This window comes from Gopherus evgoodei, chromosome 10 (genome assembly GCF_007399415.2).
Source record: "Gopherus evgoodei ecotype Sinaloan lineage chromosome 10, rGopEvg1_v1.p, whole genome shotgun sequence".
Classification (NCBI taxonomy): domain Eukaryota; kingdom Metazoa; phylum Chordata; order Testudines; family Testudinidae; genus Gopherus; species Gopherus evgoodei.
The window spans coordinates 52,231,157-52,255,685 of record NC_044331.1 but is presented as its reverse complement, the minus strand read 5'-3'; the positions used below and the strand labels follow the sequence as shown (position 1 = coordinate 52,255,685).

Here is a 24,529-nt window from a genome sequence, read left to right as displayed (position 1 = left end):
GGGTGGCCAGCGGACTGGAAGGTGTGAATGATTTAAGGCTGGGCCCATCTCCCCAAAATAGCTTTCCATGCAGGCGTGAGGTTTGGGTGGTGACAGCTCCATTTCGTGGCCTTGCGCCCTCCCCCCCATTAGTGATTTCCCTACACCCCCCCACCCCAGTTTTGTGAGCTAGTTACATACCAATTCAGTGACTGTTTGGAAATATGAATTTAAACTGAAACTTTAATACACACTTTAAAAGCTTATACAGTGTATGATAAAATGTGTATCTGAAAAAGTATAATAGATTTGAAAAGTATGAACATAGACTAGCTTCCTAGCTTCCTTATACAGCTGTTTTTTATGATGCCAGTGCATTCATTTCGGTGATGTTGGCCAACCTAATAATTTCAAATGATGATTTGTAAGCAAAGTGTAAATGAGCTCTCCCTGACAGCTAGTGATGAGCTGGGGCTGTGGAGAAAGGCTTTAGGACCAGATTATATTTACATTCACACCTAATCTACCTAGGTATCCAGCAAACAGAGCTGTGTTGTCCAAGTGATAGATTTTGGCTGGGGTTGGGTTACAAACCACTTGAATGTAGGGGGAATGGGAGATGAAATGTTGTTCTTATTGTATGAGTAAAGGGCAGTAGAACTGTAGCCTGTGATGATTTGAAGACATCAAGAGAGAGGGTGGGGACCTGTCCCTCTCCACTGTTTAAAGACAGAGCTGATTAGGCTCCATAGAGAGTCTTTTATTCTGTTAAGTGACCACTGCAGCTGCAATCACTGACAACCAGGTCTAAGTGCTTAGTCCTGTTGTGGGGACAGTGTTCCTGTGGGTACAGTGTTTTTGTGTAAGAGACAGCCCAGACTGCACTAGCAGCAAGCGAGGTTCCCGCACTGAGAGCTCAGCTGAAATCATTGAGAGCTTTTTTGGTGGAATCTCAAGAGACCAACTCGCAGAGGTCACAGTGGCAGGTGGCAGCTGAAGGTGACTGTGCAGGGCCATTGGCAACAGAGTGGTGGAGTGAACAGTGGCACAACGAACAGATGTGGCCAGAGCGAACAGTGAGCAGCTGGAGGAACAAGCAAAGTGCCTTCTTGTCCCCCACCTGGAAGGTGTACTCACGTGAAAGCACCTTTGAACTCTGAGTCTCCACTGACCAAGGACAACACTGGTGAGTGGAGTGCGGTGCAGGGAAAAGTGAGGGGCATGTTAAATAAACATTTGTTTGTTGGACTATATTTTAGTCACTTTGCTCCAGAATGCTAGATTTGTGACTGGGAATGGAAACTTATATAAATATGTTTCCTTGTAGGCCAAGATTTTTAAAATGCATTATTTGCCAAGGTTGTTATCTCACATTGTTGCTATCTTAGGAGGTCATTATATTGGGGAGTTTCTGTACTAACCATTTTTATTATTATAATAAATTTTTACATAAGAATGGTCAGACTGGGTCAGACCAATGGTCTACATAGCCCAGTACCCTGTCTTACAACAGTGGTCAAGGCCAGGTGCTTCAGAGGGAATGAACAGAACAGGTAATCATCAAGTGACCATTCCCAGCTTCTGGCAAACAGGCTAGGGACACTCACAGCATGGTGTTGTATCCCCCTCCATCCTGGCTAATAGCCACTGATGGACCTGTTCTCCAGGAATTTATCTAGTTCTTTTTATAATCCTGTTATAGTTTTGGTCTTCACAGCATCCCCTGGCAAAGAGTTCCCTGGGTTGACTTTATATTGTGTGAAGAAGTACTTCCTTTTGTTTTTTTAAAACCTGCTGCCTATTAATTTCATTGGATGACTGCTAGTTCTTCTGTTATGTGAAGGATTAAATAAAATTTCCTTATTCACTTTCTTCGCACCAGTCAAGATTTTGTAGACCTCTATCATATCCCCCCTTAGTCATCTCTTTTCTAAGCTGAAAATTCCCAGTCATTTTAATCTCTCCCTCTGTTTCATACCCTTGATCATTTTAGTTGCCCATCTCTGTACCTTTTCCAATTCCAATATATATATTTTTAGGATGGGTGACCAGATCTGCACACACGATTCAAGGTGTGGGTGTACCATGGATTTATATAGAGGCAATGTGATATTTTCTGTCTTATTATCTATCCCTTTCTTAATGATTCCCAACATTGTTTGCTTTTGTGACTGCTGCTGCATATTGAGTGGATGTTTTCACAGAACTATCCACAATGACTCCAAGATCTCTTTCATGAGTGTTAACAGCTAATTCAGATGCCATCATTTTGTGTGTATAGTTGAGATTGCAAAGTAACGCACATGGGAAAGCATTTATCAACATTGAATTTAATTTGCCATTTTGTTGCCCAGTCACCCAGTTTTGTGAGATCCCTTTGTAACTTTTCGCAGTCTGCCTGGGACTTAACTATCTTGAATGTTATCTGCAAATTTTGCCACCTCACTGTTTACCCATTTTTCCAGATGAATATGTTGAACAGTACTGGTCCCAGTACTGTCCCCTCAACGATACCACTATTTATCTCTCTCCATTCTGAAAACTGATAATTTATTCCTACCCTTTTTTTCCCATCTTTTAACCAGTTACTGATCCATGAGAGGACTGCCCTCTTCTCCCAGGATGGCTTACTTTTCAAAAGTCAATTTAAATTAAATACATTTTTTTTAATTTTTTTTTTTTTTAATCTAGATCTGTTATGCGTTTTGGTGTAACTTGCATTTTCCTTATGTTAAATTTGCATAATCCTAACAAAACATTTACTTTATTCATATCTCTTTTATATATCTCATTGGACCTGACACCCTCTCTGTAAATTCAAACACCCCCCCTTAATTTCTATTCCTGGGGAAACCACTGCCCCCCATGCAGAGCATGGATCCCAGCTGGCAGCCCCAGTTTCCGAATGGAGCCAGGAAACTCGGTGGCTAGGGCAAGTTCAGCACTTCAGACCCAGCCGTCCACCCTGCTGCTGATGCAGTTGCTGGGGCTCTCCTCAAGCAGGGGCTTTCCCTGATTGACAAGCAAACCTGTTCTCCTCTACGGGGTCAATGGGGTGTGCTACGTGCCAAGGGCTGAGCCTGGGGGCAAAGCCCAATTGGTTCCCTGCACAAGGGGCCGTGCCACAGCTGGGGTAGTGAGCACAGACGGCCCAGTTCCCCCCTGCCCTTGCCGCAGGGAGCAGCTGGCGGAAGCACAGGGGACAGTTCAGTGACAAGGTGCAGGCAGAGCATTCCATGCAGGTGCAGAGAGAAACTGGGGCAGACTGTGGGGGAGGGAGCCAAGGTCTGGTTGCGGGTAAGAGGAGGGCAGGAAAGCCTGAAGCAGTCAGGGGAGAGGCTGGGCTGGATCAGCCTCCACCATTCTGCCCTGGCTTTCCATTTGCCTCCCTCTGCCTGCAGCCCCTAACCCCCAGCCAGCCACTGCTGCTGCCTCCTGCACCCTGGCTGGGCACCAGCAGGGGAAGCTGAGAGCGCAGAGGCTGGCAGCCTCCCTGCAAGGGATTCCCTGCTCTGCCCCTGCAGCCCCGCTAGAGCTGGGGGTGTCCTCGCTCCCAGAAGCCATGGAGATGTGCCACCCTACAGGAGCCCATGTGCCACATTTGCTTTGCAGAGTGCAGGAAGGCAGCCCCACTTCAGCCATCACACTCTAGGAGGGGCACCTCCTCCCCTCCAGGCCCCAAAGCCAGACTGCAGTAGGCCCATTCTGTATGGCCATTAACAGTCCCAGGCCATTAGCATTCCCTCCATCGCGCCAGCTAGAGTGCCCACAGCTTGCTGTGCTGGAGCAAGCTGCCGCACGCCCCCCAGAGGCAGCTGCAGTGTGGGTGGGGAGGATGCTGTCAGCATGCAGAATATTTTCCACATGGCAGCAGGCAGACACGAACTGCTGCCTCTTGAATCTTGGTTTCCTGTTTCACTGGTGTGAAAGGTAAGTGCAAAGTACTTCACTTAGGAAGGAAATATCAAAGGCTCAACTACAAAATGGGGAATCACTGACTAGGTGGTAGCACTGCTGAAAAGCATCTCAGGGTTACAGTGGATCATAAGTTGAATATGAATCAGCAGTGTGATGCAGATGCAAAAGGCTAATAGCAGTCTGGGTGTATTAATAGGAGTGTTCTATGTAAGACACAGGAGGTAAATGTCCCGCTCTACTCAGCACTGGCGAGGCCTCAGCTGGAGTCCTGTGTCCTTTTCTGGGCACCACACTTTAGGAAAGATGTAGACAGACTGGAGACAGTCCAGAGGAGAACAAAAATTATCAAAAGTATTGAAAACCTGATCTATGAGGAAATGTTATTGTAGATTAGCAGACTCACCCCTGCAGCGCCTCCTGGGAATTAGCTCATTCCAGCTCCGGAGGACCCTCTGCACACTAGTGATCTGCCTTCCAGCTACTGGCCCCCGTGATCCTCCCAGGACTCCAGTGCCCTTTTACCTGGGGTGCTGCTCCCTAGCAGTAATCCCCTCAGTCTTAGGCTCTCCCCTCCCTGGGGAACCCCCACCCACTATTCCCACCTCACCTCAGTATAAGGACGATGACTGGCAGTCAGGGCTGCCCAGAGATTCCAGGAGCCTGAGACCGTCGGTGGCAGGTGGCTCTGGTGGACCTCCCGCAGGCGTGCCTGCGGAGGGTACACTGGTCCCGCGGCTCCGGTGGAGCTGTCATAAACAGATAGCTAAGGGTTAATGTCTCTTTCACCTGAAACACCTGACCAGAGGACCAATCAGGAAACCGGATTTTTTCAACTTTGGGTGGAGGGAAGTTTGTGTCTGAGGTCTTTGTTTTCTGGCTGCCTGCTTTCTTTGAGCTTTGGAGAAGTAGTTCTGCTTTCTAATCTTTTGTTTCTAAGTGTAAGGACAAAGAGATCAGATAGTAAGTTATATGGTTTCTTTTCTTTGGTATTTGCATGAATATAAGTGCTGGAGTGCTTTGATTTGTATTCTTTTTGAATAAGGCTGTTTATTCAATATTCTTTTAAGCAATTGACCCTGTATTCGTCATCTTAATACAGAGAGACCATTTGTAATTTTTCTTTCTTTTTTATATAAAGCTTTCTTTTAAGACCTGTTGGAGTTTTTTCTTTACTTCAGGGAAATTGAGTCTGTACTCACCAGGGAATTGGTGGGAGGAAGAAATCAGGGGAGATCGGTGTGTGTTGAATTGGCTAGCCTGATTTTGCATTCCCTCTGCGGGAATAGGAAAGTCCTTTTTGTTTCCAGGACCGGGAACGGAGAGGGGGAGTCACTCTGTTTGGATTCACAGGGCTTGTGTCTGGGTATCTCTCCAGGAACACCTGGAGGGGGGAAGGGAAAAAGGATTATTTCCCTTTGTTGTGAGACTCAAGGGATTTGGGTCTTGGGGTCCCCAGGGAAGGTTTTTCAGGGGGACCAGAGTGCCCCAAAACACTAATTTTTTGGGTGGTGGTAGCAAGTACCAGGTCCAAGCTGGTAGCTAAGCTTGGAGGTTTTCATGCTAACCCCCATATTTTGGACGCTAAGGTCCAAATCTGGGACTAAGGTTATAACATGGTGTAGCAGCGGTTGGGAGATAGACAGAATCCAGAAGCCAGTAGGAATATTATATTTTTCTTTTCTCTGCTAAGGGCTTTTTAGCACAGAGAAACAGTTTGGTTTTAAAAGGGAACCAGAGAGAATTTTTTTTTCTGCTCTCTCTGGCAGTTTGTGGCTTGCATGTTAAGCAAGAAGTCGTTAAGGTGCTATCACAAGTCTTTTGTCACACAATAGCACTCCCATTGAGAGTCATACCAGCACTATATAAATGCAAATAAAGTGGTTTTTCAGGTTTACTTAACATTGAAGATTAGCTAAAGGCACTGTTGCTAGGCAGACTTCAGGAGGCAACAGAGAGCCTGCAGTTCAGAAGAGAAACACCGGAGGGCACCCCAACACAAGAAAACAGGAACCATGTCTACCAAGGCAAAAATTGAGGCTGAGAACCTATTCAAAGAAGCTAAACACCGGCGACAACTGGAGCTAAAAGAAAAGGAAGAAAGCATCAAACTGGCAGCCTACCAAAGAGAACAGGCAGCCTTAGAGGCAGCACACAAAAGAAAACTAGAAGAAGAAGAGGTGGCCTACCGAAGGAAACAAGCAGAAGAAGAGTTGGCCCACAGCCGAGACATGGAAAAACACCAAAAAGAAATGGAAAAACAACAAAAAGAAAATGAAGAGAAGGAAAAACAGAGAAAACATGAACTGGACTTGGCAAAAGCTGGGCTGCATGTGCCAGCCAACCCTAACAACCCGGCGCCAATTATTTCTCCACAGCACAGGAAATTTCCCACCTACAAGGCAGGGGATGACACCGAGGCCTTCTTGGAAAATTTTGAAAGAGCCTGTCTTGGGTACAGCATCCCCGAAGACCAGTACATGGTAGAATTAAGGCCACAACTCAGTGGACCTTTAGCAGAGGTGGCAGCTGAAATGCCTAAGCAGCAAATGAATAACAATAAACTTTTTCAAACCAAGGCCAGATACAGAATGGGGATAACCCCAGATCATGCCCGTCGGCGCTTCAGAACCCAAAAGTGGAAACCAGAGGTGTCATTTCCCAAACACGCCTACTACATTGCAAAAAACTATGAGGCCTGGATAACAGGAAACAACATTCAAACCTTGGAAGAACTGAACCTCCTCATACAAATGGAGCAGTTCTTGGATGGTGTTCCTGAAGACATCACACGGTACATACAAGATGGAAAACCCAAAGATCTCGCTGAGGCGGGGGAGATTGGAGCCAAATGGATGGAACTGGCAGAAAGCAAAAAAGCTACTGTCAAGGGGAACGATTACCCCAGGGGGCACACAGACCATAAACCCTACAACCGAGGACAGCCAAAGACCCCACATACCACCCAAGTAAAGCCACAGACACCCTACCCTTCCACCTCATCAGTCTCCAGTAACTCACCTCGGCCCACTGACCCATCAAATGGAAGATGCTTTAAGTGTAATGAACTGGGACATATCAAGGCCAACTGTCCCAAGAACACCATGCGAGTGCAATTCATTACACCACCATCACACCAAAGATCCCCAGGCCCAGATGCCTCTCAAATACCCTTGGAGCGAAGGGAAAATTTGAGAGTGGGCGGAAAGAAGGTTACTGCGTGGAGAGACACGGGGGCACAAGTGTCAGCTATCCACCAATCCTTCGTTGACTCCAAATTCATCAACCCAAAGGCCAAAGTTACAATTTACCCCTTCATGTCACAAGCTGTAGACTTGCCTACAGCTCAACTGCCTGTCCACTACAAAGGCTGGTCAGGAATGTGGACTTTTGCCGTCTATGACAATTATCCTATCCCCATGCTACTGGGGGAAGACTTGGCCTACCAGGTGAGGCGGGCCAAGAGAGTGGGAATGGTTACCCGTAGCCAAACCAGGCAAGCTTCCAGACCCATTCCTGTTCCTGAGCCGTCCACAGAGGCCCCGTCTGTGTTACCAGAGACCCAGACAGAGGTAGTGGACCCGGATTCCATGCCTACCACTGAAACAGCCATAGCATCTCCAGTCCCAGGCCCGGAACTGGAACAGCAACCAGCACCAGCAAGTGCAACCACATCTTCAAACTCAACACCAGAGGGCGCCAGCGAGCCCAAACTGGCAGAAGCAACAGACAGCCATACCCAAAAGGCTCAGCCAGAGCCTGAAATACCCTCAGGTGCACCAGTGGAGAGCGGTTCACCAGCAACGGAAACAACCCCATCACTTACATCGCTTCCAGAGGGACCAAGCCCAAGTCCACAGTCTGAGGAAGAACTGGTGACCCCAGCCTCAAGGGAACAGTTCCAGGCTGAGCAGGAAGCAGATGACAGCCTTCAGACGCTTGGGCGGCGGCCCGGAGCACCCCACCTCCTCTCAGCTCTTCTAATCGATCCCGGTTTGTTATAGACCAAGGACTTTTATACAAGGAAATTCTTTCTGGTGGACACCGGGAAGAATGGCAGCCGCAAAAACAGTTGGTGGTTCCAACTAAGTACCGAGGGAAGCTCTTAAGCTTAGCCCATGATCATCCCAGTGGCCATGCTGGGGTGAACAGAACCAAGGACCGGTTGGGGAAGTCCTTCCACTGGGAGGGGATGGGCAAGGATGTTGCCAAGTATGTCCGGTCTTGTGAGGTATGCCAAAGAGTGGGTAAGCCTCAAGACCAGGTCAAGGCCCCTCTCCAGCCACTCCCCATAATTGAGGTCCCATTTCAGCGAGTAGCTGTGGATATTCTGGGCCCTTTCCCAAAAAAGACGCCCAGAGGAAAGCAGTACGTACTGACTTTAGTGGACTTTGCTACCCGATGGCCAGAAGCAGTAGCTCTAGGCAACACCAGGGCTAACACTGTGTGCCTGGCCCTAACAGACATCTTTGCCAGGGTAGGTTGGCCCTCTGACATCCTTACAGATTCAGGGTCTAATTTCCTGGCAGGGACCATGGAAAAACTGTGGGAAACGCATGGGGTGAATCCCTTGGTTGCCACCCCGTACCACCATCAAACCAATGGCCTGGTGGAAAGGTTCAATGGAACTTGGGGGCCATGATACGAAAAGTCATCAACGAATTCTCCAATAATTGGGACCTAGTGTTGCAGCAGTTGCTGTTTGCCTACAGGGCTGTACCACATCCCAGTTTAGGGTTTTCACCGTTTGAACTTGTGTATGGTCACGAGGTTAAGGGGCCATTACAGTTGGTAAAGCAGCAATGGGAGGGGTTTACGCCTTCTCCAGGAACTAACATTCTGGACTTTGTAAGCAACCTACAAAGCACCCTCCAACACTCTTTAGCCCTTGCTAGAGAGAACCTAAAGGATGCTCAGGAAGAGCAAAAGGCCTGGTATGACAGACATGCCAGAGAACGTTCTTTCAAGGTAGGAGACCAGGTTATGGTCTTGAAGGCGCAACAGGCCCATAAGATGGAAGCATCATGGGAAGGGCCATTCACGGTCCAAGAGCACCTGGGAACTGTAAACTACCTCATAGCATTTCCCAATTCCTCACTAAAGCCTAAAGTGTACCATGTTAATTCTCTCAAGCCTTTCTATTCCAGAGACTTACAGGTTTGTCAGTTTACAGTCCAGGGAGATGAGGCTGAGTGGCCTGACGGTGTCTACTACGACGGAAAAAAAGACGGTGGCGGGGAAGAGGTGAACCTCTCAACCACCCTGGAACGTCTGCAGCGGCAACAAATCAAGGAGCTGTGCACTAGCTTCGCCCCATTGTTCTCAGCCACCCCAGGACGGACTGAACGGGCATACCACTCCATTGATACAGGTAATGCTCACCCAATCAGAACCCCACCCTACCGGGTGTCTCCTCATGCCCAAGCTGCTATAGAACGAGAAATCCAGAACATGCTACAGATGGGTATAATCCGCCCATCTTCCAGTGCATGGGCATCTCCAGTGGTTCTGGTACCCAAACCAGATGGGGAAATACGCTTTTGCGTGGACTACCGTAAGCTAAATGCGGTAACTCGTCCGGACAACTATCCAATGCCACGTACCGATGAGCTATTGGAGAAGTTGGGACGTGCCCAGTTCATCTCTACAATAGATTTAACCAAGGGGTACTGGCAAGTACCGCTAGATGAACCTGCCAAGGAGAGGTCAGCATTCGTCACCCATGCGGGGGTGTATGAATTCAATGTCCTTCCTTTCGGCCTTCGAAATGCACCCGCCACCTTCCAGAGGCTGGTAGATGGTCTACTAGCTGGACTGGGAGAATTTGCAGTTGCCTACCTCGATGATGTGGCCATTTTTTCAGACTCCTGGCCCGAACACCTACTACACCTGGAAAAGGTCTTTGAGCGCATCAGGCAGGCAGGACTAACTGTTAAGGCCAAAAAGTGTCAAATAGGCCAAAACAGAGTGACTTACCTGGGGCACCAGGTGGGTCGAGGAACCATAAACCCCCTACAGGCCAAAGTGGATGCTATCTAAAAGTGGCCTGTCCCAAGGTCCAAGAAGCAGGTCCAATCCTTCTTAGGCTTGGCCGGATACTACAGGCGATTTGTACCACACTACAGCCAAATCGCTGCCCCACTGACCGACCTGACCAAAAAGACCCAGCCAAATGCAGTTAAGTGGACTGATGAGTGTCAAAAGGCCTTTACCCAGCTTAAGGCGATGCTCATGTCTGACCCTGTGCTCAGGGCCCCGGACTTTGACAAGCCATTCCTAGTAACCACAGATGCATCTGAGCGTGGTATAGGAGCAGTGCTCATGCAGCAAGCAACAGATCACAACTTCCATCCTGTCGTGTTTCTCAGCAAGAAACTGTCTGAGAGGGAAACTCACTGGTCAGTCAGTGAAAAGGAATGCTATGCCATTGTGTACGCCCTGGAAAAGCTACGCCCATATATTTGGGGACGGCGGTTCCAACTACAAACTGACCATGCTGCACTAAAGTGGTTTCATACTGCCAAGGGGAACAAGAAACTTCTTCGTTGGAGTTTAGCTCTCCAAGATTTTGATTTTGAAATTCAGCACATCATAGGAGCTTCTAATGAAGTTGCTGATGCACTCTCCCGTGAGAGTTTCCCAGAATCCAGTAGTTAAAAAGTGTTTTTAAAATGTAAAAGTCTGTTAGTTATATACTTAGTAGTATATGTAAAGGTGCATGTGTTGTATTAGCCTGTTTATTTTCAAGTTCTAGAAGGAAATTGCCGCCAGTGAGCTTCCCCACTGTCTGCAATTTGGGGGGCGTGTCATAAACAGATAGCTAAGGGTTAATGTCTCTTTCACCTGAAACACCTGACCAGAGGACCAATCAGGAAACCGGATTTTTTCAACTTTGGGTGGAGGGAAGTTTGTGTCTGAGGTCTTTGTTTTCTGGCTGCCTGCTTTCTCTGAGCTTTGGAGAAGTAGTTCTGCTTTCTAATCTTTTGTTTCTAAGTGTAAGGACAAAGAGATCAGATAGTAAGTTATATGGTTTCTTTTCTTTGGTATTTGCATGAATATAAGTGCTGGAGTGCTTTGATTTGTATTCTTTTTGAATAAGGCTGTTTATTCAATATTCTTTTAAGCAATTGACCCTGTATTCGTCATCTTAATACAGAGAGACCATTTGTAATTTTTCTTTCTTTTTTATATAAAGCTTTCTTTTAAGACCTGTTGGAGTTTTTTCTTTACTTCAGGGAAATTGAGTCTGTACTCACCAGGGAATTGGTGGGAGGAAGAAATCAGGGGAGATCGGTGTGTGTTGAATTGGCTAGCCTGATTTTGCATTCCCTCTGCGGGAATAGGAAAGTCCTTTTTGTTTCCAGGACCGGGAACGGAGAGGGGGAGTCACTCTGTTTGGATTCACAGAGCTTGTGTCTGGGTATCTCTCCAGGAGCACCTGGAGGGGGGAAGGGAAAAAGGATTATTTCCCTTTGTTGTGAGACTCAAGGGATTTGGGTCTTGGGGTCCCCAGGGAAGGTTTTTCAGGGGGACCAGAGTGCCCCAAAACACTAATTTTTTGGGTGGTGGTAGCAAGTACCAGGTCCAAGCTGGTAGCTAAGCTTGGAGGTTTTCATGCTAACCCCCATATTTTGGACGCTAAGGTCCAAATCTGGGACTAAGGTTATAACAGGAGCATCCGCAGGCGTGCCTGCGGGAGGTCTACCAGAGCCGCAGGGCCAGCAAGCGGCAGGGCGCTCCCTGCACAGCGAAATGTCTAGAGCTGGTCCTGTTTGGCGGCGGGGGGGGCCCCCGCCGCGGGTCTTCAGGGCACTTCGGCAGTGGGTCCCGGAATGGAAGGGCCCCCTGCCGCTGAATTACCGCCAAAGACCGGGTTGCACTTCAGCGGCAGGTCCCGCTTCGGCCGTAATTCACTGGTGGGGGGTCCTTCCACCCTGGAGCGGAAGGACCCCCCCGCCGGCAAAGACCGGGAGCGGAAGAAGCTCCAGGGCCTGGACCCACAAGAGTTTTCTGGGCCCCCTGGAGCGAGTGAAGGACCCCGCTCCAGGGGCCCCAAAAAACTCATGGGGGCCCCTGCAGAGCCCAGGGCAAATTGCCCCTCTTGTCCCCCCATCCCCTCCAGGTGGCCCTGCTGGCAGTAGCTAGCCCCATGGTCAGGGCAGACGGCAGTATCAGCCTACTCATCACTGGCAAGGTTGGGTTTGAACCTGCTTCCTTGGCCCTCCCCTGGGCTGCCCTCTGCAACCCCCAGTACCTGTTGGCCCAATGCTAGGCTGCAGCCTGCGGCTTTCCAGGCTGGAGCTCCCCAGGCTTTCCCCAGCCCTGCTTCACTCAGGTACCCTGCATCCAGCTCCCTGCAGCCAGGCCCATCTCACTCTACAGTGAAAGAGACTATTTGCTCCTGGCTTCCCTGGCCTCTTTATACAGGCCAGCTGTGGCCTGATTAGGGTGTGGCCCAGCTGAAGCCACTTCCCAATCAGCCCAGCTTAGTAGCTCCCAACCACAACCTTCCCCCAGGGCTGTGCGGCACAACCTTGCCCCTTCAGGGCAGGAGCAGCTTAAGCACCTGCTATAGTTATAAAAAAACTGAGCATGTTTATTCTTGAGGAAAAGAAGAAAAAAAGACTGGGGGGTGGGGGTGGGGAGATGTGACAGAGCAGCACTCACCTCTTGAGTGCTTCCTAGCAGCTGGGTGTGGTGCTGCAGTCTTTTTCCTGCCCCTGGCACTTCCTATAGCAATAGTTCTCCAACTTTTATACTGGTGACCCCTTTCACACAGCAAGCCTCTGAGTGCAACCCCCCTTCTAAATTAAGAACACTTCTTAAATATATTTAACACCTTTATAAATGGTAGATGCAAAGCAGGGTTTGAAGAGGAGACTGACAGCTTGCAACCCTCATATAATCAGGGCTGATTCCAGGCACCAGCACAGCAAGCAGGAGCTTGGGGTGGCCAAAGGAAAGGGGCAGCATATCCGGCTCTTTGGCAGCAGGTCCCTCAGTCCCTCTCAGAGGGAAGGATCTGCCACCGAAGACTGAAGCAGCAGCGGTAGAAGTACCGATTGCAGCTTTTTTTTTTTTTACCCCTGCCACTTGGGGCAGCAAACACACTGGAGCTGGCCCTGCATGTAATAACCTCATGACCCCCTGAAGCATCTCAACCCCCAGTTTGAGAACCCTGGTTCTATAGGTTGCTGACCTCACCAGATGGGTCTTCAGTGGCTCAGCCCTCTGGCCAAATCACATAGCAAAAAATGGAGCCTTTCCAGGTTAGCAGAAGTCCAGCAAATCTGTTGGCCCTTACTTGGTCTTCAGCTCCATCTTGGCCCTGTTAAATCCTGCCCTTTGCTTGGGCTTCTAAACAAGCCTTGTCCCTTTCTCGGGGCTTAGGCCACTTTGCCAGTGGGTGTGAGGAACCCAGCCCACCAGCTACACTGGGGGCCAACCCAGGGACCCTACACACAGCAGCCACGCACTGCTCACTGCAATCCTCTGCTGCTACCTCCCTGAGCCTCTTCCCACCTGGTCCCTTTATCCTCCCCTCACCTTAGGATTTCAGTTCTCCAGTCCCCTTTCTCCCAGTTTAAGTGAACACAACACCACTCCTGCTCACCCCTCTGATCCCAGCCAGGGACTGAGCTGTACAGACCCTGCAGTTCCTTTTATCTGAGCCTGCTGGGCTCTGATTGGCTGCTTCCCCAAGGCCTCTCTAGGCATGCCTGGAGGACCTACCTCCACTGTTCCTTCCTGAGCAGGGGATGTGGTAGGACTGCAGGGCCTCGAAAAGCCAGGTGCACTCTGTCACCGGGGGCCAGACAACTGTCCACAAATATGTTAAGGGCTGTTATAAAAAAGGCAGTGATCAATTGTTCTTCATGTCCTCTAAAGGTAGGACAAGATGTAATGGGCTTAATCTTCAGCATAGGAGGTTTAGGTTAGATGTTATGAAAAACTTTCTAGCCATAAGGGTAGTTAAGCTCTGGAACCGGCTTCCAAGGGAGGGTGCAGAATCTCCATCACAGGAGGTTTCTGTGACCAGGTTGGACAAACACCTGTCAGGGATGGTCCAAGTTTACTTGACCCTGCCTCAGCTCAAGGGGCTCAACTTGATGACCTCTCAAGGTCCCTTCCAGCCTTACCTTGCTATCATTCTGTGAACTATTGGCTAGCACAGCAGTACCATCGGCTCCCTACATGGACCCTCCACTAAGGCAAGACCTCCCACCTATCTAACAAATACCCCTCTAGTCCAGTAGATCTCTAATTTATGGCACTCGCCCTTTCTGCAGCACTCTGTTCTCAGTCAACAGGCCTGCAGGCTTTAGTCCTTCACATGCAGTGGCTCTCAGCAGTGTGTCCGGGGCTACTGGCGAACCACTGTCTTCACACCTGAGCCCCCCCCCACTCCCACGTTGCACCACGCTACGGTTCTGAGAAAAGCCAGTTCTCAGTCTCAACTTAACACATGGCTGGGAAGTGCAGAGAATCACAGCAGAGAGGAGGGAGGTCAGAGACGTGCTTCCTGCAATCCACTTCTCTTCATCTTTCAATGGCGTATCTACGACAGAAAATGATTTCACTTCCGAGGGAAGGGGAGCGTGGCCAGTGAAAGCTGTTTGGAAGCTTGCCCATCACTAGTGCCTGTCTGGGATAAGGGCAGGGGGGTCAGTTCAGCACTGCCCACCACCTCCTACTGGCCACCTCTTCTGACAGAAGTAACTTGGAGCAAACAGGTTTTGAAAAGCCAAAGCCTGGGGGCCCTGTTCTCATTTTCTTTGCCTGTGTCACAAAGCCAGCTGCATTGACACTTATACATTACACTTCTGCCTCCGGGTATGAACTATGTCCTAACATTGGGTTTCATCTGATGAGGAACCTTGCAACTCTCTCCTCCTGCCTCGGTTACGCAGCTGTCAGCATTTTCCATTGGAGGGTTGGAGGAGGTTGGCTGCACTGTGTGAATTAATGAATTACTTTGTGCGCTCATGGCACTAAAACAGTCACGATTTAAGAGTGACTTTTCAGCAAGCCAATCCATACCTTAAACAAGCAGAATGCCAATGCTGAAACAGTTGATCCTGTCTGTGCCATAGGCTGGGAAGGGAGTGCATAGATGTGACCAGGATAGCAGCAAGCCCTGTTTTTTAGCACAGGCGTTCTGTTTGCCCTACTTCGCCATTATCCTGTCACCTCTCAGTGCAAAAGCAGATAAGCTACAATCCCAAGCAAGGATCCTTCAAATGCGCCAAGGTTTTGTTATTTCTCTCTTCAGACCTGTCCTCATCAGCCTTTGAAGCTTCCAAATTCAGCCATTTTTTAATCATCTAAGCATTAAGAAGTGTCTGGACAATGTAACTGAGGGGTGGGAAATGTGCTGTCACGCTTACCTGCCTCAAAACAGCCAAGCAAACGGCCACCAAAAATGTCACCTTTCTGCTGATAACAAGCTGGTGACATTTTAGCCCAAAGGGTTGTTTTTCTGCAGCACCAGAAACTATGAGAACTTAGCTCCAATGTAGAAATAGCACTTCTATAATGCCCCTGGTGCTAGTCCACAGGGCCCGTACAACAGTCCACCCAACATTACCAAACACGTCTGTTTGAAACACCCCCACTCTCCTGTTCAGCGGGTAGGTATGGACTGGGGGAAGGGGCAGGGTAAGCAAGCTATGCCTTTGTGAAGCTGCTGGAAGCCCACCAAGACACCTACTTTGGGCTCTGAACGGCTGGTCAGTAGGGGCCCTGGCCCCTTTTCTGAAGGCCCCACACCCAGACCCTTCTTCCCATCAGCTACTCACTTCCCCAATGGACAGTCCACTAGGTTCCACAATAGTCATCACCATAGAGGTCAAGGCCAGAAGAGATCACCAGATCCTCTAGTCTGACCTGCTGCATAGCACAAGCCACCCCCACCATCCAGCGTGAGTGGAGTTGTGACCTGGCTTATCGGGTTGCAGTGCCACTCACTCATATTTGGCTGGGTGGAGCTGAAACACTTAATGATCCTGACTGCAATTTCAGCTGGAGTTTCCATTAGGGCCTGTCTGTGCCACCCTCGCTCCCCCCACAATCTCCCACTAGCATGCCATGGCTGAGTTGTGCCACCTCTTCCATGCATTGACAGCCTAGAATAGGGTGACCAGACAGCAAATGTGAAAAATTGGGACAGAGGGTGGGGATAATAGGAGCCTATATAAGAAAAAGACCCAAAAATCAGGACTGTCCCTATAAAATCAGGCCATCTGGTCACCCTAGCCTAGAAAAGCCATGATTCTCCGTTCAGTTGCTGGCATGATGCAGCAGAGACAGCAGGCAACACCCCACCCATCTGATTAGTTCTGACAGAGAGGAACAGCCCCATCAGTGAGTGGGTATGTAGATCCTTGACTTCTCTGCCACTGGAATAACTAATGAGAGGCCCCTGGTGAGATGGAGACAGGTACATTAGGAACTGGACTCACAATGATCCTGTTTGCATTCTGGCCTGGCCTCTCCTCCAACCACCCACTAGCTCTTTGGGCTATATCATTCCTGTGTCTACAGCACAAGTGTTATGCTATAGGTACCTGTCTGATCTTTAGAGTTGTCAATTTGCCCTCCTCTGACATTTCAATAGGGGTGTGTTGCAACCTCCTGGCAACTTTGCGTCTGTTTTCAGTTCCTCCCTAGAACATTTGGTTCAGTGATGGCCTTTACACTTATCTCTTAACACACATTCCTTATTCACACACAACAGAGAATTGATATACACAGAACATTTGAACAGAAACATCAAATTGCAACACGAGAGAAAAACAACCATTGCATTCTTTTACTTATTTTAAAATGCTAAACCTACAACTAAGTGATGATCCTAAAGGTCTGAATTCGGCACTGACACAGATTCCAGCAGATGCATCTCTACCAATGGCCAATTAGGCCATTCCTTTCTGCTTTTCAAAAGGGTGGCTGGCAGGATATGGTCAAGTCATACACCAATACATTTAATACACGCTACATTGTTATTCTTTATCCTTCATTTTAAATTATACAAAACACTAACATAAAACCCTACTATTACTCAAGTACAGACCACATTAGGCACAAAACACCCAGAAAAGCTGAGAGAGGTGGCCTCACACACAAGGAGATCTCAAGAACCCGAGCCCAGGAGCACCTGTGATCACAGCCACAGACAGGCCCGGCCCATGTATGGATTTGCATACTGTAGCGTTACTGTGTGATGTTGGTCTATCCCAAGGAGATAAAATTGCAACAGCTGCTGCACAATGATATCAGATCTGAACATGTGATTCTTAGGGATTATTAGCTGATGAATTTCATGCATAGGGAGAGTAGAGGGGGGGGTTCTTTCTTGTTTGGGAACTGTGAACGAGCACCTTACAATTTTCCAGCATCCTGTTCCTCTGGAATCTCGCCCACCCCTGCTTGGGTGAATAATTCTTGCTCTGTTGGGTATGAGCAGCTCTTTTGCCAGTACTCCAGCATTCAACATTTAGTTCATTTTGACAGCACACATCGGTCACATGGTATTATTTCCTTACGCTGATGGGATGAGGAGCATAACCCTTGGAATCAGGTGTCAGGCACAAATACTCCCATTTACACCTTTGAAAGTTGATCTCTGGGAATATTCTCTAAAGGTCACTGTTGCCCTGAGTTTTCCTGCCTGTGAGCTCGTTCATTAAAAGAGCATTACAGGGGTGCACAGCAGCTCCAATATGAAAATATTTTCTCAGGTATAATACGGAGTGTTTCAACACAAGGTTTGGATACCAGTGGATCTGTGGATTTCAACCTTTTTTCATTTGCGGACCCCTAAAAACTTCTAATAGAGGTCTGGACCCCTTTGGCAATCTTAGATATAGTTTGCGGAGCCCCAGGGGTCTCTGGACCGCAGGTTGAAAACCACTGCAGTACAGTAACCCACTCAAAAATGGCATGGCTCTGTCCCCCTCTAGTGGCAAAACCATATAGAGAAGTCTATGAGTCTGCTCCTGCCTCTGAACTAACATACCTGGTACTTCAGCTCAAGCAAAAGACACTCAGGTTTTAGATCCAGTTAATTCATCGCAGATGACCTGTCCAGGGGTTCTGCTGGATTCCCAGTAGGTTTTCCAACAAAGCTCTAAAGGTACCCAGTTCAGACTGCAACATGCATCAGCCAATATTTTACATGGTGTAAAATGTCACTTATGTTCTATAAATGTCTCCAGTCTTATGAATCAACAATCAATCTGTATCACTGAAGACAACTGATTCTAATTTTAAAACACTAATAGTCTGCTGCTGCCCACACCCAGGCAATCTTGTTGGCATTAATGGGGCTGCAGGGGTGTAGCTGAGAGAAGAATTGGCTCTCAGCATTGTTAGTTTGACATCTGTCACAATGACATGGCATGTAATTGCAGTTTAATCAGAGACTCACAGAAGAAAAGACCATTTTGGTCATACCTGAATTGTACAGAATTCTCTCTCTTGCTTGCTAACACTTTATTCAGCTTGCTCTTAAATACTACCAGTGAAAGTGTCTCAATCCTTTTCCTTTGAGAGCAAAGCTGATGATAAAATAAAATAATAAATAAAAAATTGAAAAACAAAGTTGACATTATGACATTCTTTCCATTTTGCAGGGTTCAAACATGACCCATTTTTCCTGATTTTTTTTTTTTGCCAAATCTTTTAAATTGAATGTTTCATCAAAAAGGTTCTCAAAATGGAGACTGAAATGTTTCTGTTACTGACAAGTCAGTTTTTGGAAAAATAAAAACTAGCCCCAATAAAAAATTCAGTGAAAATTCAATGAAAATTCAGTGAAAATAGCAAATTTATTTATTTATTTAATTTATATACCTTTTTTTGCAAATCAATGGAGATTTTTGAAAAAATCAACCAACCATACATGCAAACATTTCTGGAAAAAAACCTCAGCATTTTTCACAAATTCCCCTACACCTCTTTGTATAAAAAAATTGTTATCATCTTTATTTGCTGTCTGGGCCTTGCTATTAAAAACCTGTTCCTGGTTTCTACCCTAGTTGTATCCTTCCTTAGATTCAAGTCATAGCTTCTTATGCTGCCATTGGTCAAGTCTGAACAATTCTCTTCTTTCATTTATACTGTTACCTCAGTGGTGTTTATTTTTAATCATAAATTATGTTATTCCTTAAATGCTTCATTACATGGTAAGAATCACAGGGAATAGTCTTCCCTGGAAGCCAAAAAAAATAAGAAATATACAGTTGGTGATGTCATAGCAAGGAGAATATATTTCTACTATAAACCATCAAATATAGACCTAAAACCTGGAGAATTAGACAAAATTCCCATAAACTAAAATTAGAGAAAGAAAGAAAACAAGAAAAACGTGATGTGAAAGACACCGAGAGATACAGGCTGAAAAGTGACTCATGGAATGCTTCTCTGATGCCGAAAGCACCATGAAGACACCCACGTAGCCTCTCTGTTACTAGGCCCATCATGAACTCCTAACTGGACATGACCTGAACATAGGTTCATAGATTCGAAGGCCAGAAGGGACCATTTTGATCATCTAATGTGACCTCATGGAACAGGAAACATCCCCAAAATAATTTCTAGAGCAGATCTTTTAGAAAAACATTCAGTCTTGATTTTAAAATTGTCATTGATGGAGAATCCATCCTCCTCCCTTGGTAACTTGTTCCAATACTTTGTGGTGGATGCTGCTCTTACTTCCACCTGTGTAAATAGGGAGTAGCTGCACTGCAGTCAGCAGGTCACAACGCCACCAGTAAGGCCAAAGGCAGAGCCAGAGAGCTTTTGCAAAAAGTTTTGTAAATGGCCCCACAGCATAATTCTCAGGTTGTGCTGCAATATCTAAGCCCTTGCATGTATTTTTATAGGCCGTGGCCCCTGAGCCGCCTTCTTTCCAGACTATATATTTTTAGCTGATTTGCTCATTTCTCCTCCTACATCTAATCCTCCATTCCTGCAGGACACCAGCTTCTGGGTGGAGGTCATGTGAGAACACACCATCTCCTGGGATGTTGCCGTTTTCTCTTGCTGCCAAGGGATCCATGTCTCTTTAAATCTATAGCAGGAACCTAACAGGGCTGGAGAGGGTTCGAGGCAGCAGCTCTGCAGAGCAGGTTCAGGAATGACACCGTTTCCTGTAGTCCATTAAAGTTCCTTGTTCCGTGCTAGAAGAAAGTGTCTCTTTCTTGTGAGTCGTTACCACCGTCACATGACACAAAACAAAACGAGGAAGTGCACAAAAGAGCAGCACAGAAATAGGTGGGGAAGAGGGAAAAACTATGCTGTAGCTCCACAAAGGCACTGGCTGTGGCTGGCCGTATTTTATCCTAGCCTATCTGTGCCCCCCAGGAAGAGATGCTGCCCAGGTCTAGTCCCTGGCATCACAATGGCTCAGTCCTGTATATGCTACACGTACATGGGAACCCTAAAAATAATGCAGAGCCATGGAAAACCAGCAACAATGCCACCTGGGGCCCCTGATGAAAACTCTTATCACTGCAGAAGAAGGCACAATTTCCAGCTGTGATAGTGAAGTGCACATATAAGGGATGATACAATCTATAGTGACAGGACCGCAAAAGGCATTGATCTGATTATGGGCATTGACTGGTATGGGACAGGTTTGCAGAAAGTGCACAAGACGCCTTATGCAGCATCTCTGTGACTTCCCCATGGTATTCCTGCCACACATGCAGTTAGAGCAATGGGACGGGCAACCAGCAAGGAACTCAGAGTTGGACAGGTGCATGCTGCATAGCAGGGGGGGTGTATATGTGTATTTGCATGGGGGGAGGGGTTCATTTATTTAAAAGGAGAAAAATGAATTGCTTTTTAAAAGTGAGTAAGGCAGATTATTTGAGGCCCCACCTGTGCAGACGAAAGTAACGCTTCCCTTGCATAGCTGCTACAGTCACTAACACAAAGCGAGAAGTGCCGCTCCTGTTTGAGGGGTTGGTGGGCTCAGCAGTAGCTGCTGGAGAAACCAGCTGTCTTTCTAGATACTTGTGTGACTCCAGTGAGGGGAGCATCTGAGTGTCTCCTAAGTACATAAAAATAGAAATGCTAATCTCTCCACTTCCTTCCCAGCCCAGTGGAGAAACCCTTCCCTGCCTCTGTCACTGCTAGGAGGAAGGGGAGGAGCAAATCACACATCCCTGACCTCAAGTCTTGGTAGGTGTCACGGCTTTCCCATCCCTCTGTAAAGGCTACAGCCCAGGTGGCATAAGGGCAAACCTCCCCTGACTGACATTTGGTGTAAATTTTAATTCACGGTTGTGACACCATAATGATGAAACCAATAGGATTCTAGTATGCAAATGATTCAAATGGGACTGACCGTGTGTGTTGCGCGGCACATTACCTTGGGATGGGAAGTGGGCAAGGCATGAGGAGGCAGGTAGCTGGTGTGGCGGCAGCAAAGCATCAGTGTCTGGCCAAGGATGGGAGCTAGGGACACAGCTGAGCAGACTTGGCAGGGTGGAGGGAGGGTGTGGGGAGAGATGGGTGGATTTGTGTAGGCCACAGCAGGGGATGAGTTCCAGGTGTCCCTGTGTTGGAATGTGAGGGAGGGCTGCCACCCAGCAGTCTCAGCAGAGGAAGTGGCACATGCAGGGTGGTACCTGCACATGCAGTGTGTTGCATAGTGAGATACACAGGAGAGCTGGGCTCGGGGATAGCTCTGAGATTATGGACCAGAGAAGCAGATGGGAAGTCAGAGCTGAGAAGGGATCCAGGATGTGTCTGACAGTTCCCAGACAGCTCCCTGCGAGCCCCCTTGGGGTGCCACTTGTGCCCTCCCCACCCATGGATTGTGAGGCAGTGGAATGCTGTGCTCTGTGCATCCCACCATGACATGGTCCCAGTTTCTCTCTGAGCACCCATGCTGAGAACATGGGGGACTCCTGCCATTCTGGCTCTGGCGGGCCCTGCCAGCGATGGTGTCACATGTCCTGGGCATGCCCAAGCAGGCACTGATGGCACCAAATCCTGCCCAGATGGTCCGTATAGATGCGGCCTCGGGAAGGACCTTGACTGTCCGAATGCTCCTCTCCACTCCAGAGTGCAATGCAGCCAAGTTGATGTGATTCAGGACACCAGAAGCTCCACCCCTCCTGAGCGTCAATGGGCACAGGGGAGTGGCTGATGGATGCCCCAGCACATGGCTCCACGGCACGGGTCATTCTCCTTGCCCCAGCCCTGAGGCTGCAGTAACAGCTACTGAACTATTCCACAGCCAAGGGGGGCTGAATCCTCTCCTGGCCCTCCCAGTGCCAAGCCCTTCCACATTCATGCTCAGCTTGGGGAATACCCTTCTGAGCCCAGGACACACTGGAGGGAGACTGGGATCTGTCAGCCCCTCTCCCCTCTTGTTCTTGTGAATGATAAAGGATGTCCTTAAAAGGACAAAACTCCTGTTGCCAGTCCCCTGTGTGACAATGCGAGAAGGCAGCAGCTGGGCATGGCCTTGGTGGGAGAGACTGGGGAAGTGGAGGGGGAGGAGGGGTGGGACGGCTGTGGGGAGCTCAGCGTCCAGTTACAAGGCTGTTTCCATACTTAGCCACCTTACAGCCGCCTGGGATACACAGCTCCAGCCAGTGTAGCACAGAGACCAAATTAACTCAAGGGCAAGCAAGGGTAATGCTGATTTGCTTGCCCCACTCCTCCAACAGCATCCCAAAGGAGAGAAGCCTGCAGGAAGCAGCCACATACAGCCCAGGAATCCTTGGAGCTGGGCCCCATGGCAGCATGGGGTCACTGCCCTATGCATAGGGAGAAAGAGGGGGCACCAAGGGGAGGTCCTGGGGATGTGACTCAAAATACTGAACTACACCTACATTTTTCCTGGCACATCTGCACCATCAGAGCAAGGAAATGGAGAGGAACCCCACACATACCACCACTGCCACGCCTCATGGTAAAATCCAGCCCAGCCTCTCCCAGTGCACCACAGAAAAAAAAATCAGGCATCGAATAGTCGCTGTGCTCCTGCACTGCCTGCCACGGCTGGGACATCCACAGAGTCCCCAACTCCAGAGTGACTCCAATGCAAGGGCAGGCCCAACATAATGCCCAGCCGCAGCACAGAAATAACCCACTCACTGCATCAAAGTCTGCCCTTCTCATGCATCATGGACACAGCAAAAGAACACACATCCCCACATGCCTGCCTGCTGCAGGACAGCCTCACTGCATCATGGCAGCTGCCCCTAAAAGGCATGGGGGGCTGCCCGGGTCAGTTCAAGCCAAGATACCCGCCGGGGGCCTCCGAGCTCAACAGCTCCCCACAGGGTTCTACTCATGCCATGCCCAGTGCTTTCTAGGCATCCCGCCCCAGACCTGTGTGGCTTGCACACCCCAGCTGCAGCCTGGGGGTACAGTCACTGCCCTGGAGCAGGGGACAGGCCAGACAATCCCCCTGTTGTGCCCCCACAGAACAGGGGAGCTGGCAGAGGGAAGGGCCCCGGAACTGCAGCACACACAATGCACAATCCCTGACAGTCTGGGGGGCTCCAGCCCCCTAGGCAGTGGGGAGCAGAGCAGGGCCTTACCTGCAGCCCCGAGGAGCAGGAAAGACGCCACGCAGCAGCACAGCAGCCTCAGTCCCTGCATGGTGGCTGCCAGGAGCTCTCTGCTGCTCGGCACCTCTATTTATACAGCAGCTGGGAGAAGGGGACAGGCCACAGTCACTAGGGCAACTGGGCGGCAGCACAGCCCTGCACAGATAGAGTCTGCCCGATATGCACCCTCCCTAGTGTGGGTCTCGGGCCCCGCCCCAAGTGTGCTGGAGGATTTTCACAGGATTACACTCAGCTCTGTCACAAACACCACGAAACGGGCTCCTGGCGGTGACAGCACAACTGCAGAGAGAGGGTTATGGGGGGGGGGGTGCCTGGGGGACACTAGTCTGTTCCATACAACTCCTTACACCATGCCCATCACTGTAATATCTGAGCCCCTTCAGCAGTGCATTAGACATGGGGGTGGGGTGTCCCCAGGGCAAGAGCACAGCTGGACAGAGAGGGACTGCAGGGCATTCCCGGGGTGAAAGCACGGCCGGGGAGGATGTGTGGGGACTCCCTGGGGTGAGAACACAGCTGGGGGGGAGGGGGCTGCAGGGCATTCCCAGGGTGAGAGCACAGCTGGGAAGGGTGTGTGGGCAGTCCCTGGGGTGAGAGCACAGCCGGGATGGGGGATGCAGGGTGTCCTTAGAACAAGAGAATGGCTGGGGGAGGGATGCTGGGCGGGGTGTTCCCAGGGGTGAGAGCACAGCCAGGGGTGTAGTGCATTAGCACGCATTCCTCCTCCTCTGGTTCAGTGGGAGGCCACTTGGCCTCACTACGGCACTGGGGCACCAAGCAGTCTCAGGGAATTAGCGCCAGAACTCTAGGCTCCTTTGGCAGGAAAGGGTGGAGTTCCACAGCAGGTGAACACAGGCCATTTGGCCTACGTTGGGAAGGCTGCCATCACAGGGGTGGAGCTGGCAGCAGGAGGACCAAAGTCTGGTTTCCCTGGGACTGCTTCTTACCACCATCTGGCCAAGGGGTTCCATAATCCAAGGATCTCTCCTCTGTCTCATCGAGGTATTGGGCAATCCTAGTCACTCCGCTCCATTCTCGGC

The 24,529-nt window shown here is 49.1% G+C and overlaps 1 protein-coding gene across 1 annotated transcript in view; it reads right to left on the bottom strand.

Annotated features, from left to right (window-relative positions):
* SRL (sarcalumenin) overlaps window positions 1-23,616 on the bottom strand; it is a 116,274-nt gene extending 92,658 nt beyond the window's left edge. Inside the window, 1 exon segment of the mRNA XM_030577879.1 lies at window positions 23,460-23,616. Within this exon segment, the coding sequence (XP_030433739.1) occupies window positions 23,460-23,520 (61 nt within the window). The 5' untranslated portion in view covers window positions 23,521-23,616.
* Window positions 23,617-24,529: the final 913 nt, after the last annotated feature.